Source organism: Chionomys nivalis, chromosome 7 (genome assembly GCF_950005125.1).
Source record: "Chionomys nivalis chromosome 7, mChiNiv1.1, whole genome shotgun sequence".
Taxonomy (NCBI): Eukaryota; Metazoa; Chordata; class Mammalia; order Rodentia; family Cricetidae; genus Chionomys; species Chionomys nivalis.
In genome coordinates, this window is record NC_080092.1 from 14,016,618 (window position 1) to 14,036,679 (window position 20,062).

Below are 20,062 nucleotides of genomic sequence, written 5' to 3' on the forward strand. Positions count from 1 at the left end.
TTCTTTACTAGTTTAAAGTGTACTATACACTATAATACATAAGTGATAAACTAGTTTTCCCTGAAGACCTGTTTCCCAAAGCCTTCTGTGTACCTACTCTAGTTGAGAGTTCCCTTAGCATTTTGTGGTTCTGAGTACTAGGTGCTGTGTTGCCTTGGTTTGTGATAGTGTGTGTGGTGTTCAGAATTGTGGTCTGGGTGCACAGTGTTAGCAGTTTGGGTGGTCCTGGATGCTGTGTTCTTGAGACACTGTGTTATGGTGTGCTGTGGTCATTGCTGTGGTACTGCTGGGTATTGGGTTAGTAGTATGTGTGTGATACTACTGATGTTCTGTGCAAAGTTACCAAACTTGTTTTCTTTTTTGGTTTTTTAAGACAGGATTTCTTGGTGTAGTCCTGCTGTCCTGGAACTTGCTTTACAGGCTGGCCTCAAACTCACAGAGATCCACCTGCCTCTGCCTCCCGAGTGCTAGGATTAAATAAAGGCATGTACCACTACTGCCCGGTTGTCAAACATTCTTTGTGGAGCCTAGTTAAGGAGGGTTTAATTGGGTGGAAAGGCTCTCAGGTTTTTGCTTTTTTGCTGGAGTTGATCTAAACCATTCTGTGGTTATGACTTGTTTTCCCAGGATGGTGATGGTTTTTTGTTTTGTTTTGTTTTTACAGAGTCTTGCTATGTGGCCCAGATTAGCCTGGGACTCAAGCTGTGTCCAGGCTGGCCTCAAACTTAACAGAGATCATCTTGATTCCACCTGAATAATATTACATATGTCAGCTACCACACTTGGCTTTCTTGTTTTCTTTAAGGTGCTGGGTATTGAATCTGGGGCCATATATGTGCTTAATAGGCACTCTTCCACTGAGCTGCATGCCTACCTTACTTACTGCCTTACCCTTAGGATCTTCTTGAATGTGTTCTTTGTTGTTAGCATTCTCTCATAATATTGCAGGCTTTTCCCTCTGAGGCTTCTCTCACTGTGAAGAAGAAAGAAGAAACTTGCCGGGCGGTGGTGGCGCACGCCTTTAATCCCAGCACTCGGGAGGCAGAGGCAGGCGGATCTCTGTGAGTTCGAGACCAGCCTGGTCTACAAGAGCTAGTTCCAGGACAGGCTCCAAAACCACAGAGAAACCCTGTCTCAAAAAACCAAAAAAAAAAAAAAAAAAAAAAAGAAGAAACTTGTCTTTCAGTTATGGGTTGTTTTGATAATTTGTTCTCTCTGTCATGGTTTTTTTTTTTTTTTTTGATACTTTTGTTCCTTTTCATTTTCACTATTTTTTTCAATTTAGAGAGTTTGTGAATTATAGATCCTGGACCCTATGTTATGATATCTTCCACCTTTTTTTTTTTTTTTTTTTTTTTTTTTTTGAGGTAGTGCCTTATTTTTCTGGCCCTGGTTGGCCTGAAACTCACTGTGTATCCCAGGCTGGCCTTCATCTTCCAGCAATCGTCCTCTCTCTGCCTCTTGAGTATTAGAATTACAAGTTTATACCACCATACCTGGGTTTTAAAACATTTTTTTGAACATGAGAATTCAGAGGAAAAGACGTGACAAGCCAGTTAGAGGAGGTCTGGTGTGACACCCATGGAAACATGAAGTTGGTGGCGAAAGGTCATTTGTCATAGAAGTTTTTTTTTTTTTTTGGTTTTTTGAGACAGGGTTTCTCTGTGGTTTTGGAGTCTGTCCTGGAACTAGCTCTTGTAGACCAGGCTGGTCTCGAACTCACAGAGATCCGCCTGTCTCTGCCTCCCGAGTGCTGGGATTAAAGGCGTGCGCCACCACCGCCCGGCCCATAGAAGTTTTTTTATGAGGTGCCTGTGACTGAAAATTGCATCCCTCTCAGGAACATAGTGTCTCTACATGAGACACAACTGAAGCCTTGGTTTATATGTGTTGTATGTGTGTGCTTCCCATTCTTGTACAACTCAGGGTTTCTTACCTCATTCTCTTGAGGACCTTTGCTCATCATAAGAAAATTGGGCCTAGGGGCTGGAGAGATAGTTCAGTGGTTAAGAGCACTAGCTGTTGTTCTTCCAGAGGTCCTGAGTTCAATTCCCAGCAACCACATGGTGGCTCACAACCATCTGTAATGAGATCTGGCACCCTCTTCTGGCTTGCGGGCATACATGGAGGCAGAATGTTGTATACATAATAAATAAATAAATCTTAAAAAAAAAAGAAAAAGAGGGCTAGATGGAGAGATGGCTCAGAGATGGCTCAGAGGTTAAGAGCATTGCCTGCTCTTCCAAAGGTCCTGAGTTCAATTCCCAGGAACCACATGGTGGCTCACAACCATCTGTAATGGGGTCTGGTACCCTCTTCTGGCCTTCAGGCATACACACAGAATATTGTATACATAATAAATAAATAAATATTAAAAAAAAACTAAACGTAAAAAGAAAAGAAAAGAAAGTTGGGCCTAGCCATTGTGTTGCACAAATTTAATCCTAGTAGTTGTGAGGCAGAGGCAGCCAATCTCTATGGGTTTGAGGTGTATGTAGTGGATAATACAGATTTTAATCTCACTGCTGAATTAAAAATTAGATTATGTATATACTAAGAAAAATCTAGAGGAATCCAGGCCATATGGTGTTATCTCTGGCTGCTAAGGATAGAAACCTCTTTACTGCCGGGCGGTGGTGGCGCACGCCTTTAATCCCAGCACTTGGGAGGCAGAGGCAGGCGGATCTCTGTGAGTTCGAGACCAGCCTGGTCTACAAGAGCTAGTTCCAGGACAGGCTCCAAAACCACAGAGAAACCCTGTCTCGAAAAACCAAAAAAAAAAAAAAAAAGAAACCTCTTTACTTTCGCTTTTCATTTTTTGGATTTTTCGAGACATGGTTTCTCTGTAGCTTTTTGGTTCCTGTCCTGGAACTAGCTCTTGTAGACCAGGCTGGCCTCGAACTCACAGAGATCCGCCTGCCTCTGCCTCCCGAGTGCTGGGATTAAAGGCGTGCGCCACCACCGCCCGGCTTTGCTTATTTATGTCTTTTGTGCATCTCTTAACATCAAAGTCAAAACTATGGGCTAATGTATGCCAAGAGGAATTTGAAGGAGAAAGCTCTGTACAGCGACACATAGATAGGACTTGCTAGTGAGGGCTCAAAAGCTGTAAAGTCTGAAAACTAGAGACCACTTTCCTTTCTGCTTGGACCTGAGTGACTACACAGCTTCCATCGGATTTCTTCAAGGTCCCTACATGAAAGCCTGGACACATTAAAGGGTTTCAGAATACTTCTTTAGGTGTACAAAAATCTGATAAAGAAACACTCTAACTGATGAAGTGAGGTTTAAATAGTGGGATTTTTAAAAAGTGGGATGGCTGTGTATTGGTGTAAACTTTTGTTTTTTGAGATAGGATCTCTCAGTATGTAGTAGCTCTGGCTGTTCTGGAACTTGCTCTGTAGACCATGCTGGCCTTGAACTCATGGAGATCTCTTTTTCTCTATCTTCTGAATGCTGGGATTAAAGGGGTGCACCACCATTGCCTGACTGCTACCTGTATTTTTATCGGTTTAGTTATTTGTGTGTGTGTGTGCGTGTACACATGTGTCATGCATGGCCCATATTTGACATTAGAGAACAACTTGCATTAGTCATTCTTTGCTGCCACATGTGTCTAATGATTAAATAGATTGGCAGCAGGCACTTTTACCATCTAAGCTATTTTGCATGCTCAGTAGCAGTTACTTTAATTATTTGCTGATTTGATTAACACTGGAATGTGTAGAAATTGGGGTAGAGAGGATACGATGTCAGACATGGCTCTCACTTCCCCCCTTTCTCTTCTGTAGAGCCTGTAGAGCCATAGTAGAATTACCAGTACTTGGAACTCATGGATCTGTTGTTCTGACTTCAGAATCTTTTGCATGTGTGGTTTAGCTGTGACCAGTAGCCAACCTCACCCCTTTCTCCTTCCAACTGACATGTAGGATACTGGGCCAGAGACAACGTAGTCTAGTTGAGATTCTTTTGCTTTGCAAGCTGAACCCTTCCCAAGCATTGTGAGTATTATTCACTAAGATGCTCAGAAGTCCTACAGAGTCTACCATTGTCCCTCCCTTCTTCCTTTACTTTTTAAATTTTAGGTAGCATCTTTCCATGTAACTATAGCTTACCTGGAACTCTCTATGTAGACCAGATTGGTATTAGCCCACAGAGATCATCCTACCTTTGCCTCCCAAGTGCTGGAATTAAAGGCCATGCTACCCACCTTGCTGAGCATTGTCGTTTCTGCTCTATAATGAATAAACGGTGACTCGGTGGTTAACAAAAAATTGGGACAGAATTCTTCAAGGTCACTTTTGTTGGGCAAGTTGTAATCATCCCATCTACTGTATTTGTATCAATGCAGAGTATGTCGGCCATGTACCCTCTTTGCCCCTACTTCTTGATTATAAAGAACATTTAATGCTGTTCAAAGGGGGTGTATCAGCAAATTATAAGAATAAACATAATGCCTTCTGGGGAGTAAGCCCATGTGATCAACCTCCTAAGCAGACGAGAAGTGCACATTCCTTGTCTCCTAGTGACTTATTCTCCCATCTTTTCATGTCTGTGGGGTTTATGGAGCTTCAGTTAGGTGGTACCCAGCTCAATCATGCTGCAAAGTAGGTCCACAGTTAATGGTAGGCTTCTAATGTCACCTGCCTGCCTCCAAGGGTTCTAACATCTGACTGACTGAGGTACTTACTGGTGGAGGGTGCTGGTGACTGATCCTCACAGGTGGATGTAGAGGCTGAGTTCCTGATTTTACATGGAGGAGATGAAGAGATTTTAGTAGCTGCTGACTGATATGTATTGTAGTTCACGGGATATTCTTTTCCTTTAGGTGCAGAGGTGAGGCATTTGTTTTTGTAAGTAGCTGTATGTATGTAGTATGGATATGTCCAAGATTCTTTTTTTTTTTTTTTTTTTTTTTGGTTTTTCGAGACAGGGTTTCTCTGTGGTTTTGGAGCCTGTCCTGAAACTAGCTCTTGTAGAGCAGGCTGGTCTCGAACTCAACAGAGATCCGCCTGCCTCTGCCTCCCAAGTGCTGGGATTAAAGGCGTGCGCCACCACCGCCTGGCATGTCCAAGATCTTGTGTGTAGGCCGGTGTTTTCCATTTTATACAGATGGTAATTTAGAGTGAGGGATATTCCCTCTCACCCTTTTAGTACTTTTTTCACTGGATCTTCTGTAGTTCTGAAGCCTAGTGTGAGACGTTACAACTCTTGGAAGAGAAGTTATCTTGTGAAACTAGTCTCTTGTCTCCAAAGGGAATGTGTATGTAGTGAAAGGTACATTGGTGTCAATGTCATGGTGATCTAATAATAAGATGGACACAATCAGAACCCAGACATGTCATTGCCTTTCATGAATGGGTATGCATCATAACATGAGTGGGTGGTAGATGTCATCCATAGGTAGACAAGATCAATATATCAACAGCATGCTTTTTTGTTTTGTTTTGCTTTTGCCTTTTTTTGTTTCTCTGTGTATCCTTTCTGATTTTCTTGATTCAGGGTTTCCCTGTGTAGCCTTGGCTGTCCTGGAACTGTTTTGTAGAACAGGCTAACCTTAAACACACAGAGATCTGCCTGCCTCTGCCTCCCTAGTGTTGAGATTAAAGTCATGCACCAACATGTCTGGCAACAGCATGCTCTTTTCTGTGAGTAGATATGCCTTTCAGCATTGGTGTCATGCTGTCGTTCATGAGTGAATAGTGTTGGGACATTAATGATATGCTGTAATGTCTTCTGTTCTTGAATGTTAGTTGTCTTCATCTATCTGGGACCCTGGGTGCAGGACCGAAGAGTAAGTGTTATCTCTTTGTTATGGTGGGGCCACAGCTTGTCTGAGTTATTGTATGGGTTTCAGTAGGGTGGGCTCCTGTCATTGCATCTGGGAAAGGATTGAGTCTCTCTGGGAATAATGGTTCTGCACCTGGGAGAAGAGTGCTCATTATTTCTGGTTGTGCACCTTATATGTGTTGTTGGCTGTTCTCAGGGTTTGAAGGTGCGAATGCAGCTGAGGGTCATCTCTTACCAAAGTCAAGTATAGACCTAGGTTTAGGTAGGAGTTAGTCTGTAAATGATAAAGTTCAGGGACAGATCTGGAGACAGTGCCTGTAGATAGTGGGGCATGGTCAGTCTATTCCCTGTTTGGCTTCAAGACTTGCTTCTGCACTGTGCTAAGACACAGTCCTCACCAATGCTGTCTGAGCTTCAAGGATGTCACAAAGAGCCAACAATTATTGGAGGAACTCACCCAGTTTGAGTTGGGTTTCTTGGATGTAGGTGACCAAAGACAGGACTGGGCGTGGGGGTCCTAAGAGATCATCTCCTTCAGCCTACAATCATCTGTTCAACCCAGTATGCTCCCCCTCTCCCGTTTAATACAGATTTGCCCCTAAGGAGCTGGGGAAGTAGGAACAAGCCCTTTGAGAGAATGTATTTGCTGGCTCTTGGCCTCTGATCATTTGGGCAACAAGGTTAACCTGGCAGGAAGGACTCAGTTGAAGCAGAATTCTGGCCAAGACTATTGGGAGAGGAGCTGAAAGCCTCTGACACTCAGGAGTATTCCATCACCTGCCACAACAAATTAAAACCAGTAAAGCTCCTGCCTCTACCTATGGGTATTAGGTTACTTCCTCAGAGGACTAGGGCAGAGTCAAGTGATCACTCTCAGCACTGGAGAGAAGAAAGGAAGAACAAAACCAAAACCAAACAAATACCAGTGCTTCAGGCTGGGCCTGGTGGTAGTACATACCTCTTAGGAGACTGAGGCAGAAGGATAAATGTGAGTTGGAGGCCAGTTTGGGATGCATAGTGAAGCCTTGCCTCAAACAAAAACAAGGTGCTAAAGAGGTGGCTCAGCTGTTAAAAAGAGTATTGACTGCTATTCTAGAGGACCTGGGTTAAATTCCCAGTACCTACATATCAACTCATAACCATTTAAAACTCCAGTTCTAGGGAACTGACATCCCTTTCTGACTTCTTCAGACACTAGGCTTTCATGTAGTACACAGGCTTGCATGCAGGCAAAACACCCATACACGTAAATATAAATAATTAATTAAAAATTTAAAAATGTATATGTACGCATCTCTTCACATGTCTAAGTCTCCTGGCACTACCTTTTTTGTTTTGTTTTGTTTTGAGATTAAATCTCTCTTTGTAATCCTGGCTACCCTGGAAGTCATTATGTAGACTAGACCAGGCTGACCTTGCACTCACAGAAATCCTTCTATCTGTACCTTCTGAGTGCTCTGATTAAAGGCATATGCCACCGTGCTCAATTCTATCCCTGACATTTTCTGTGTGTGCAGTGAGTGATGAGCCTCAGGTCCTCATGCTTGCACAGCAGTCATTTTATAATTGAACTGTCTCCTTAGCCCCAAGATAAGTATTTTCATTGACCCATGTTAGAAATTTTCCTAGGAAGCCTAAAGGGCATTTAGACACCAAGTAGCTTCTAGCTGGGAGACAAATGAACCACGATTGGAGATGCCATAACAATGTTGAATATGGGTTTGTTTTCCAACACCCACATCATAGCTGCTTTTACCTTCAGTTTCAGGAGTTACAGTGCCCTCTCCAGCCTCTGTAGGTACCAGGCATACACACGGTACACATACATAAATGATTGTAATGGGTCCACTCTGGGTTGGCTATAGGTGACCAGAGTACTTCTCGCAATGGCCTGAATGCCAGCTGATATTTGATGCTACAGGGGTGAGAAAGAAGCACTGAGTGCCCAGGAGACCAGGGTAGCGTGCCAGGGCATGTTGCTGGTCTGAGGTGTTGCAGAGGCCAAGTGAGTAGAATGCTGGAGCATCACTGTGGTTCAGGCTGAAAACATCCAGGAGCTACAGGAGTTGACCTGATATGAAATGTGAGATATAAATTAAAGTTCATTCTTTGTGTCTCTACATGTCTAGGTGCCATGGCATCATTTATTGAAAAAGACTGTGTTTTCTCCATCCATTTGTTTTTGTACTTTTCTCAGGAGTAAGTTGGGCATGTTTGCATGGATCCCATTAGGTTTTTATTTTGAGAACTTAGAAAAGTACAGAGACCTGTCTATAGTGATGCACACCTGCAAACCGCCCCCCCCCCACCGCCGCTGCCACACACACATTTGTAGGTGGATTAGGAGTTTAAAGGTCATCCTTAGCTACAAAGCAAATTTAAGGTCAGCCTGGGCTATATAAAATCCTGTCTCAAACACCCAAAAAATAGCAGGGTAGTGGCGGTGCATACCTTTAATACCCTTTAATCCCAGTACCCAGGAAACAGAAGCAGATTTCTGAGTTTGAGGTCAGCCTGGTTTATAGGGTGAGTTCCAGGACAGCCAGGGCTACACAGAGAAACCCTGTCTTGAAAAACAAAAAAGCAACAAAATAAAAATAATAAATAACTAGGAAGAAAAAAGCTGTAGAACTTTGAAAGGGGAATTTGAGGAGCCTCATGTGCTTTCCGTCCTTGTGCAGATGCACAAGTGCATGCACACCCTGTTTTCAGGCATACCCAGTCCTCCTCTTTCTGGTTTCCAGCTATTCTAGGGATGGTCCTTCTCTCTGTGACATTCTCTTGCACATCATTGACAGAGCATTCCTTATCACATCAGACAAATGGTCTGTGCTTTCAGTAGAGCAGTTAGATGACTGACGGATTGATTCCTTGGAGCTAGTGCTGACATACTGAAGTTTTAGATGGTGTGGGCAACTGGTAGCACCCCTCCTCCCTTTGTTCTCTTTCATGTGAGTTCTTTCCTTCTCTTTGGACCTTAGGGATTGTATATACAGTAGTTATGGTCTTCATTGAATTGTGCGGAACACAGACTTACCACACATGTGAAATACACACCTGGGACTATAGAAAGGGGAGGGAGGTAGGGTGGTTGTGCACCAGGATGTGGAGTGGGATGGGAGACAGTAGATTATGCTCAAGGAATTCCTCACCCTGCTGGACTGTTCTGTTACTGAATAGAACAATGTTGACAGTGGAGGGCAGAGAGCAAATCAAGTTTAAATTTTAATCTTTTGTCCCTATACTTTTTTCTTTTCTTTTTATTTCGTTTGTTTGTTTATTTATTTATTTATTTTGTTTTTTGAGGCAGGGTTTCTCTGTGTCGCTTTGGAGCCTTTCCTGGAACTTGTTCTGTAGAACAGGTTGACCTTGAGCTCACAGAAATCTGCCTTCCTCTGCCTCCCCTAGTGCGGGGATGAAAGGATGAGCCACTATCACCAGGCATTCTCTTCTCTTCTCTCCTCTCCTCTCCTCTCCTCTCCTCTCCTCTCCTCTCCTCTCCCCTCCCCTCCCCTCCCCTCCCCTCCCCTCCCCTCCCCTCCCCTCCCCTCCCCTCCCCTCCCCTCCCCTCCCCTCCCCTCCCCTCCCCTCCCTTCTCTTCTCTTCTCTTCTCTTCTCTTCTCTTCTGGTTTTTCCAGCAGTAACTGTCCTGGAACTCTCTCTGTAGATCAGATTGGCCTTGAACTCATACATATCCACCTGCCTCTGCCTCCCTAATGCTGGGATTAAAGGCATGCACCACCACTGCCCAGCTTATACTTTTCTTTTCTTAAAGATAGGGTGTCACTATATAGATTTGGTTAGCCTGGAACTCTGAATATAGATCATGCAGGCCTCCCTCAGTTTATTGTAATTCTCCTGTATCAGCCTCTTCTTGACTTGCTGGCATTACAGTCATGTGCCACCATGTGGCTTAATATTCTTAGTAGTTTTCAGCCAAATTCAAGAATGATTTAGCATTAAGCAACATTCTGAGTTTTACTTCTGTGGTTGTGTGGTCGTGACAGTATTGGTTGACATAACTGTGCTGATTTTAAACTTAGAGGATAACAGTGTTTTTGAAAAAAATTTTTCTGCACACTTCAGCAAAGAACATAAAGCCATAGGCTGACCTGACCCATGGGGATAAGGGGCTGACCCAGATATCATGGTAGATACATCGTGCTGATTCCAAAGAGCTGGTTTCTCAAGCACCTAGTAGCCTCTTGGCAATTAACATACATCCCAGGTTGAGATTGCTGGTCTTGCCTTTCTCTGACCAGCCATGGCCCATTAATGCCCAGTGCAAATAATTTGGAGCTTCAATGTGTAGTCAGAAAGCTCTCTGACTGACAGATGGGTTCTTTTTCTTAGCACCGTGGTCGCCCCTTGTATCCTTGCACTTCAAGAATGAGATGAGTGTTGGACTGCACTGCTCTTACAAAATGTCACCTTCCAGCCGGGTGGTGGTGGTGCACGCCTTTAATCCCAGCACTCGGGAGGCAGAGGCAGGCGGATCTCTGTGAGTTCGAGGCCAGCCTGGTCTACAAGAGCTAGTTCCGGGATAGGCATCAAAGCTACAGAGAAACCCTGTCTCGAAAAACCAAAAAAAAAAAAAAAAGTCACCTTCTTTCCTGAGTTTAGATGCTGGGCCTTCTGAAGTGTAGGGACAAAGGATCAGGGTATGCCTTTTAAGGTCGAATGCTGTCTGGCCCACATATCCTAGGATATAATAGCTTGGAATTCTGAGATGCCCATCTAGTACATCTTGTTGAAGGGCCCTTGCACAATTGATGGAGTTAGAATTTTCTCAAAGTTTCTGTTCACCTGGCAAATGGATGTCCAAAAGGAGGCCTAGTCCCTTAGATTTGGGTTTTCCTTATATACCAAGCTATGGTACAAAGTGCCTGGCAGTCAAGCATAGCCCATGGCTTACCACTCAATGGAAGGGCTCTAACCCTAGGATCCAGCGTTCAAACAGCTGAACCTCTCAAAATGCCCCCATCCTTGTTGTTTCCTATTTTGCTGCCCTTAGGTGCTCTTGAGTGGTGCAGTTGAGGCCATCGCTGTATAACCATGGCTGGCCAGGAATGCTATATCAGTGCTTCTCAACTTGTGGGTTGCAACCTATTTGACAAACTTTTTTTTTTTAAAGATTTATTTATTAATTATGTATACAGCATTCTACTTGCATGTGTCCCTGCAGGCCAGAAGAGGGCTCCAGATCTCATTACAGATGGTTGTGAGCCATCATGTGGTTGCTGGGAATTGAACTCAGAACCTCTGGAAGAACAGTCAGTGCTCTTAACCTCTGAGCCATCTCTCCAGTCCCTTTGACAAGCTTCTATCTCAAAATGTTTACATTACGCTTCCTAACTGTAGCAAAATTACAGTTATGAGTAGCAATGAAATAATTTTATGGTTGGGGTCAGCACAACATGAAGAACTGTAAAGGGTTGCAGCATTAGGAAAGTGAGAACCACACTACTCTGTAGATACCCAGAATTCACCTTTGCCTCCCAAGTGCTAAAGTTAAAGGGATTCACCACCATGCTCAGCTGAGGGCCATCTTTAAAGAAGAGAATTGGCAGGAGACGCTACAGACTAATGGCTCTCAATCTTCCTAATGCTGTGACCATGTAATACAGTTCCTCATGTGGTGACCCCCAACCATAAAATTATTTTCATTGCTACTTGTAATTTTGCTACTGTTAAGAATCAAATGAAAATATATGATACGGGGGCTGGAGAGATGGCTCAGCGGTTAAGAGCATTGCCTGCTCTTCCAAAGGTCCTGAGATCTAGCGCCCTCTTCTGGCCTTCAGGCATACAGGCAGAAAGAATATTGTATACATAATAAATAAATAAATAAATAAATAAATAAATAAATAAATAAATAAATAAATAAATAAATAAATAAAATATTTTAAAAACTATGTGATCTGCTGAATATCTGATAGGGGACCCTTGTGGAGGGATCATTTGACCCCAAAGGGATTGTGACTCACAGGTTTAGAACCACTGTTCCAGATATACAACTGCTACAGGGTTAGTCTCAGTACAGCAATGTGGAATTCACATTCCTGTGTTAAAAGTGAGGTTGGGGGAGCTGGAGAGATGGCTCAGTGGTTAAGAGCACTGTCTGTTCTTCCAGAGGTTCTGAGTTCAATTCCCAGCAACCACATGATGGCTCACAACCATCTGTAATGAGATCTAGCGCCCTCTTCTGGCGTGCGGGCATACATGGAGGCAGAATGTTGTATACATAATAAATAAATCTTTTTTTTTTTTTTTTTTTTTGGTTTTTTCGAGACAGGGTTTCTCTGTGGTTTTGGAGCCTGTCCTGGAACTAGCTCTTGTAGACCAGGCTGGTCTCGAACTCACAGAGATCCGCCTGCCTCTGCCTCCCAAGTGCTGGGATTAAAGGCGTGCGCCACCACCGCCAGGCAAATCTTTTTTTTTTAAAGTGAGGTTAGGATGTGGCCAAGAGTAGCGTTTAATTACCTATTATGTAGTATTTACTGCTAACAACTGGCCATCCATTGTGGGGTCAGAGCATCAGCTAAGTTTTATTTGTGCATATCTCCAATTCAGATAAAGAGCAAAGAAATATTTAAAGCAGCTATTAGAGGCCAGGGCACTTAGTCGATAATGGACTTGTCATACAAATTTGATGACTTGAGATTGATTCCCATCACTCACGGAAGCAGCCAGCTATAATAATCATCCCTCAGGAGATGGAGACAGGATCCTTGGGGCAGGCTAGCTCGATAGCCATTTTCCTGAAGAACACCCTTAAGGTTGATCTCTGACTTCCACTTGCACCTTTACAAATACAGATACACACACACACAATGGTATTGGAAGCCTGGATGGTAACAGATAGATGTAATCCCAGCATTTGAGGTGCTAAGGCAGAGGGAATGAGAATTTGAGGCCAACCTGAGCCTCTTCTTAAAACACAAGCAGAGCTGGGCGGTGGTGGCGCATTCCTTTAATCCCAGCACTAGGGAGGCAGAGGCAGGAGGATGGATCTCTGTGAGTTCGAGGCCAGCCTGGTCTGCAAGAGTTAGTTCCAGGACAGGCTCCAAAGCAACACAGAGAAACCCTGTCTCGGAAAAAAAAAACACAAGCAGAAAATTAATGAAAACTGGCTATGATATATCATGTTATATGCTTGGGAAAGCAGAGGCACGATCTCTGCAATTTCAAGATCAGCCAGTGCTAAATCTTGCCTCAAAAAAGTCTTTTAATGGTTTTAAATAATAATAGAATACTGTGTTTATAACCTAAAATGAAAAGGTCTGTCTGCACAATGCAAAAAGTTATAAGGACCAGGTATGGTGGTACAGTCCTATAATCTCAACTACTCAGGAAGACTGAGGCAGGATCATGCATTCAAGGGATCAGGATAAGACGGCTTGGAATGTCAGAAAAAGTATATTGGAGCTGGAGAGTTGGCTCATCAGTTAAAAGCACCGGATCTTCCAGATACCCAGGTTAAATTCCCGGCATCCATATGGCGGCTCACAACTGTCTATAACACCAGTTCCAGAGGATACAATACCCTCACACAGATATACATGCAGGCAAAACACCAATGTACATAAAATAAATTTTTTTGAAAAAAGTATGTTTAAGGAGAAAATATTTTGTATGAATATATTATATAGGTAGGTACTAATATGTATGTATATTAATAGTAAAAATAGTTGGAGGACTAGAGAAATGATTCATTGGTTAAGAGCCCTAGCTGCTCTTGCAACAGACCCTGGTTCTGTTCCTAGCACCTAAACATCAACTCACAACTGTCCATAACTCCAGTTCCAGGAGATCCAGTGTCCTCTTCTGGCTTCCATGGGCACCAGGCATGCACATAGTACACTTATATGCATGCAGGCTAAACACTTATACGGTATTTTGTTTGTTTGTTTCTGTTTTTTAAACATGATTTCTTTGTGTAGCCCTGGCTATTCTGATACTAGCTCCATAGACCATGTTGACATCAAATTCATAGAGATCCACTTGTCTCTGCCTCCCGAATGCTGGGATAAAGGCATGCACAGCCACCACTTGGCAATCTTTTTTTAATTTGAGACAGAGTCTTTCTTTGTAGTCCTGGCTGGCAACAAACTCAGTATGTAGACAAGGCTGGCTTCAAACTAATAAGAAATCCACCTGCCTCTGTCCCAAATTCTGGGCTTAAAGGCACATGGCACTATGCCCAGCTAAAATAATTTTGTAATTTGAAAACTGTTGTGAATTTATAAATCACATAGTAGGCGAGGACCAAATGCTAGAAAGAGATGAGAAAAGCGAACGACAAGTACCCAAAAGTATCTTTAGGGAAAATGCAGATTATGTATATTGTGTTTTGACCAATTGTATAGCAATAACTGGATTCTGTTAGCCCTAGTAGTGGTGCTTTGACCCATCTTCCCATGACTACCCAGCAGCAGATTTCATCTGTGTGTTCTGTCCATGGGCTAGGCCTGGAGCGCAAGGACCTGAGTTAGAGTCCTGGTGGCTCTGGCTGGCTGCTTCAGAAATACCTATTGGCATGGGCCAGAAGTGAGTTACTTTGTAGCTATAACAGGGATCATGGATCCTTTCTGGTTGTACTCTTAGGAGAAAGATGGAGCATTTTCTGCTACACAGATGTTATTCTGCATATGTATACTTGAATGCCTTTAAAAAAAAGTAGTAAACATCTGGAAAGATGCCCATAGCTTAGACCCTTTTTAATCCTTTCTTTCGAATTGAGAAGAGTGGAATGAGAAGAGCAGCGAGATGGAGACAGGACTTTTTTGCTGTTTTTCTCTGAATTTTTCATGTGGTAATCCAGAAAACTCTACAGTGTACATTAAAATAGGAGACTATTGCTCTGCTGCCACTCACGTGTCTTTCTTATTCACAGGTATGGATCTTGGAGGGAGCCCGTCAACCCCTACTATGTCAACTCTGGCTATGCCCTGGCCCCAGCCACCAGCGCCAATGACAGTGAACAGCAGAGCCTGTCCAGTGATGCTGACACCCTATCCCTCACGGACAGTAGCGTGTAAGTCCCAAGCTTGCTGACTGTATGCTTCAGTGCTCTCTGCTTACCCCACTGGCTGATCCTTACTGATTGATTCTTGTAAAGCTTGACTTGAATGTCCCCAAGGAACAAACACTAAGCTGGCCATGGTATCTTATATTTGCAAGCCCAGAACTTGTGATGCTGAAGCAGGAGAATTGTCATGAGTGCCAAGCCAACCTAATCTATAGAATGAGACTGTTAAAACAGAAACCCTAAAGAAAGAGGACAGACTGCCCTGTGAGTTACAGTATCCTTCAAAAACTAGCCCAAGGGCCAAGGTGTAGTTAATTCAGTGGCAGTCCTGGGTTTAATCCCTAGCACAACAGCAGCAAAATTGTTTAAAAATCCTGGAAAACAGCCCGGTGGTAGTGGCACACGCCTTTATTCCCAGCACTCCCGAGGCAGAGGCTAGAGTTCAAGGCCAGCCCTGGTCTACAGAGTGGGTTACAGGACAGGCTCTAAAGCTACTGAGAAACCCTGTCTTGAAAAACAAACAAAAAATCCTGGTACAGAGCCGGGTGGTGGTGGCGCAGGTCTTTAATCACAGCATTTGGGAGGGAGAGACTAGTGGATCTTTTTAGTTCAAGGCCAGCCTTGTCTACAGAGTTCTAGGACAGCTAGGACTGTTGCACACAGAAACCCTGTATCAAAAGACAAAAACAAAAACAAAAAAAAGTCCTGGAACAGAATCCAAGCTAGAGTTGAAGTTTGCATTAATTCTCTCTCCTAAAAAAAAAAAAATTCTCTCTCCTAGAGGCCAAGCCAGCTTTTAAGAGCTGAGGACTCAGAGAAACTGGAGGTTCATCCTCTACAGAGGATAGATTTCACTGGGAAGATGGGCCCAGGTAACAGGCAGCCTTCTCTCCAGGGCAGGACTGGAGACAGTCCTGGGATCCATCAGGTTATATAAATGTGTTTCTTGCCCATGTTGTTCTGCCTTGGACTCTTTATTATATATACAATGTTCTGTCTGCATGTATGCCTACACACCATAAAAGGGCACCAGATCTCATTATAGATGGTTGTGAGCCACTGTGTGGTTGCTGGGAATTGAACTCAGGACCTCTGGAAGAGCAGCCATCCCTCCGGCCCCATGCATCTTGATATACCGTGAGTAGTCCTGGGGAGCTGGGGAGACTGGATTCTGTGCTAAGACCAGTTCCCTGAGTGCCTGAGTTCCAAGCCATGGAGAGGCAGATCTGAGCCTCCACTTCCCTGATACTATGATCACAACTTAGGAGCTTGTTTTTTCTAATGTGGTCACATTCCCAGAAGCCCTTGTGGGAATGGACCTGTCATGAACCACCTCGTGCCAGTGACTTTTTGGAGCTCAGGTGCATATTAAGTAATTAAATTAAGTAATTTAATGGCATAAAACATTTTGTTGAATTAACCCTTCAGCCTGGAGTTTCTTGGAGTTCTGACTCAGTCACGCTTAGTCCAGGTTTGCCCCATTCCTGGGGCTCCCTCCAAAAGCACCCTAATGTTGGATTAAGTCTTTGCTTATTACAGTGACCAGGAGCAAGTCTTCTAATCGCCACTAGATGTCCCTATTTCATGACTGCGCAGGGTTCCCAACAGGGTTCTTGGGCTAGCTCAGCAGTTCTGCTCTACCTGTGTGTCTCTTTGCGTGAAAGCTGGGAAATTGGTAGGTATAAATTTTTTTTGTTTTGTTTTGTTTTGTTTTTTGAGACAGGGTTTCTCTGTGGTTTTGGAGCCTGTCCTGGAACTAGCTCTTGTAGATCAGGCTGGTCTCGAACTTACAGCGATCCACCTGCCTCTGCCTCCCAAGTGCTGGGATTAAAGGCGTGCGCCACCACCGCCCGGCTGGTAGGTATAAATTAAAAGGAAGGAGAGAGTGCTCGCCAGTAGTATATATGGGTGTGTGTGTGTGTAGAAGCCAGAGGTCAGCACTAGGTGTTTTCCAGTGTTGATCTCCAGGCGCACTCCTTTAATCCCAGCATCTGGGAGGCAGAGGCAAGTAGAGCTCTGTGAGTGTGAGGCCAGCCTGGTCTACAGAGTGAGTTCTAGGACAGCCAGAGCTACATATTGAGACCCTGTCTTTAAAAAGGGGGATAAATACACACACACTGTGTTATATGTTCTGCCTGCATGTTTGGTTTTGGGGGATGTTTGGGGTGTTTTGTTGTTGTTGTTGTTGTGTTTTGGTTTTTTGTTTTTTTTGTTTTTTTGGTTTTGATTTTTAAGACAGCGCTTCTCTGTATAACAGTTCTGGCTATCCTGGAACTCAGTGTGTAGACCAGGCTGTCCTTGAACTTACAGAGATCTGCCTGCCTGCTTCTGTCCCTGAGTGCTGGAATTAAAGACATGCAGCACCACCAGCCGGCTTGCATTTATGTATTTGTACAATGTGTGTGTCTAGGGCCCTGGAGGGCTGATGAGAGTGTAAGATATCCTAGACCTAGAGTGGTTTTGAGCTACCATGTAGATGCTAGGTCCTCTGGAAGAACAGGTGCTCTTAACCACAGAGCTGACTCCACAGCTCCCTAAAATTTTTAAAAATTTATTATGAGTGTGAAAAAAAGATGTAGGTGTGTGTGTGTGTGCTATAGCACATGTGGAGGTCAGAGAGCAACTATAGAGTTTTTTGGTTTTCTCCTATTACCCTGTGGGATCCAGGAATTGAATTTCAGTCATCAAGCCTACACACCTATTGTATTCCCAAACGGCCTCTACCCACTGAACAATCTGTTGACACTAAACCTGGAGGTCATTTATTCAGTAAAATTAGCTGAGCAGTGGGCATCAGGGACCTTCCAATGCTAGGACTGTAGGCATACACTTCCATGCCCAGCTTTGTTTTATTTTTTAAGTGGATGCTGGGGAATCATGTTGTTGTAGCAAGTACTTTGCAGCTGATCTAGCTCCCCACTTTCCACTGATAGATCTAAACCACGATTGTGTGTCTGTGTAGTTGTGTAGTTTTGCTTTTTGTTTTCATTGATATAAGTGAGCATTTCTTAGAGAAACTTAGTAAGCAGCATAGCAGGCCACATAATCTGGTTTCATTGTCATCTCATTTCTGTGTTCTAATCTAGATACTTCAATCACTTTTCACCCTCCCAGAAGATTCCGATTAAACAAATGCACACTGAAGACATAACTGTTAGCAGTTTACCAAATCTAATGGCTTAATTATAAAGAAGGAGAATATTCCCTAAATATTTTAGACAGTTCACAAAAACTGAATAACATTGATACCAATAGGAGTCACGTGTCCTCCTACCAGATACCTCCCCCAGATAGGATTTCTGTGTTAACCCTAGCTGTCCCAAAGCTCACTCTGTAGACCAGTCTGACCTCTCAAAGATCCTCCTGCCTCTGCCTCCTGAGTGCTGGAACTAAATGCTTGAACCACCACCAACCGGCTGAAACCAGTTTCTAACTATTATGTAAAAGTCTTAGGGCTACAAGGAATAGCTTTCAAAGTACTTACGATAGCTGCTTTGGGACTATAGCATTTCTAATTATGTTCTAGCTTCCCAACCCTAGAATGTAAATTGTTAAGTAACAATTTTAAAGCAACAGTATTTTTAAAAGTAAGCTTATTGGGGGCTGGAGAGATGGCTCAGAGGTTAAGAGCATTGCCTGCTCTTCCAAAGGTCCTGAGTTCAATTCCCAGCAACCACATGGTGGCTCATAACCATCTGTAATGGGGTCTGGTGCCCTCTTCTGGCCTGCAGGCATACATACAGACAGAATATTGTATACATAATTAATAAATAAATAAATAAATATTTTAAAAAAATAAGCTTATTAAAGAATGATTTTTGCTATTTTTGTTTATTGGTGTGTCAAATCATGCCTAGATAGTAGTGAGGGGCCTAATAACCTGTTTAGTTGGTTAGTTGGGGTTTTTTTGTTTGTTTGTTTGTTTTGTGCTTTTAATTTTTTCATTCATTTTATATACCAGCCACAATTCCTTTCCCACCCCCTACTCCCTCCCACCCCCCTCCACTTCCCATTGAAGGTAAGGCCTGCCACGGGGAGTCTACAAAGCCTGGTACATTCAGTTGTGACAGGACTAAGCTCCCCCCCCCATCAAGGCTGAGCAAAGGCATCCCACCATAGGGAAATATAAATATGCCCAGGGGCCCCTCAAGCAGACAGCTACACAACTGTCTCCCACATGCAGAGGGCCTAGTTGGGTCCCATGCAGGCTCCACAGCTGACCATCTAGAGTTCCCAGGAGCTTGGCTCATCAGTTCTCTGTAGATTTCCTCATCTGATCTTGACCTGTCCCTCTTCTAAAACTTGTTGAATGAGTAAATTCCACACTGATTTTGCTAAATTATTTGCTACAGGCATTATAGAAATACATGGTTTGTTTAGAGTTATATTAATTCATAATTAACTTAACAATTAATAACAAATTTGAGCTGGGGTAGTGGTAGTGCATTCCTTTAATCCCAGTACTTGGGAGGCAGAGGCAGGGCTACACAGAGAAACCCTATCTTGAAAATTAAAAAACAACAAAAAGACAGAAAAAAAAAGTTTGAAACACGTGATACTATTTTAGGATGAGAAACCATTTACAAGAAAATAAGGTTAGGGACTGGAACGAAGGCTCAGTGGTTAAGAGTACCAGCTGCTCTTCCAGAGGACCTGGGTCAATTCCCAGTACCCACATGGCAGCTCACAACTGTCTGTAATTACAGTTCCAGGGGACCCCACACATGGTAAGAACACTTATATATAAAATAAAAAAAGAGAAAAGATCATATTATCAAAATGGAGAAACCTAAAATACATGTAGATGATTTTTGTTTTAGGGGTAAGATAGATCCTCATGTAAACAAGGCTGGCTTCCACTTCCCAAGTGCCAAGGCTATAGGCATGTACCACTCTACCCAGCTAATGCAATGCTTGAGTTAGACCCATGGCTTTGTGCATGCTAGACAAACACTCTGTCAGCTGAGCTATGTCCACAGCCCCAAGCATAGGCAATTTTTCTTTGATAATCTGTTCATCTTAGATTTCATTGGGAGACTTAAGAAATTGGGATACAAAACTACCACCTATATTTGAACATACATCTGAGGCAAAAAAATGAAATGATGTTTCTCACTATACCTTCTGGGATAGCTTACGAGTTTCTCACGTTGGAGCCGTAATTGGATCATACAACTGTTCAACAAGGTTTTTCCTAGTACGATGACACCCATCTTTAGATGTAGTTTTTGAGGACAAGCC

At 43.3% G+C, this 20,062-nt stretch overlaps 1 protein-coding gene across 2 annotated transcripts in view; it reads left to right on the forward strand.

The window, feature by feature from the left end:
• Nucleotides 1-20,062, forward strand: part of Axin1 (axin 1) — a 56,634-nt gene that overhangs the window by 23,881 nt on the left and 12,691 nt on the right. For both annotated transcript variants that reach the window (XM_057775974.1, XM_057775975.1), the window contains exon 3: nt 14,687-14,827. In XM_057775974.1, the coding sequence (XP_057631957.1) occupies nt 14,687-14,827 (141 nt within the window). The remainder of the gene's footprint in view (nt 1-14,686; nt 14,828-20,062) is intronic.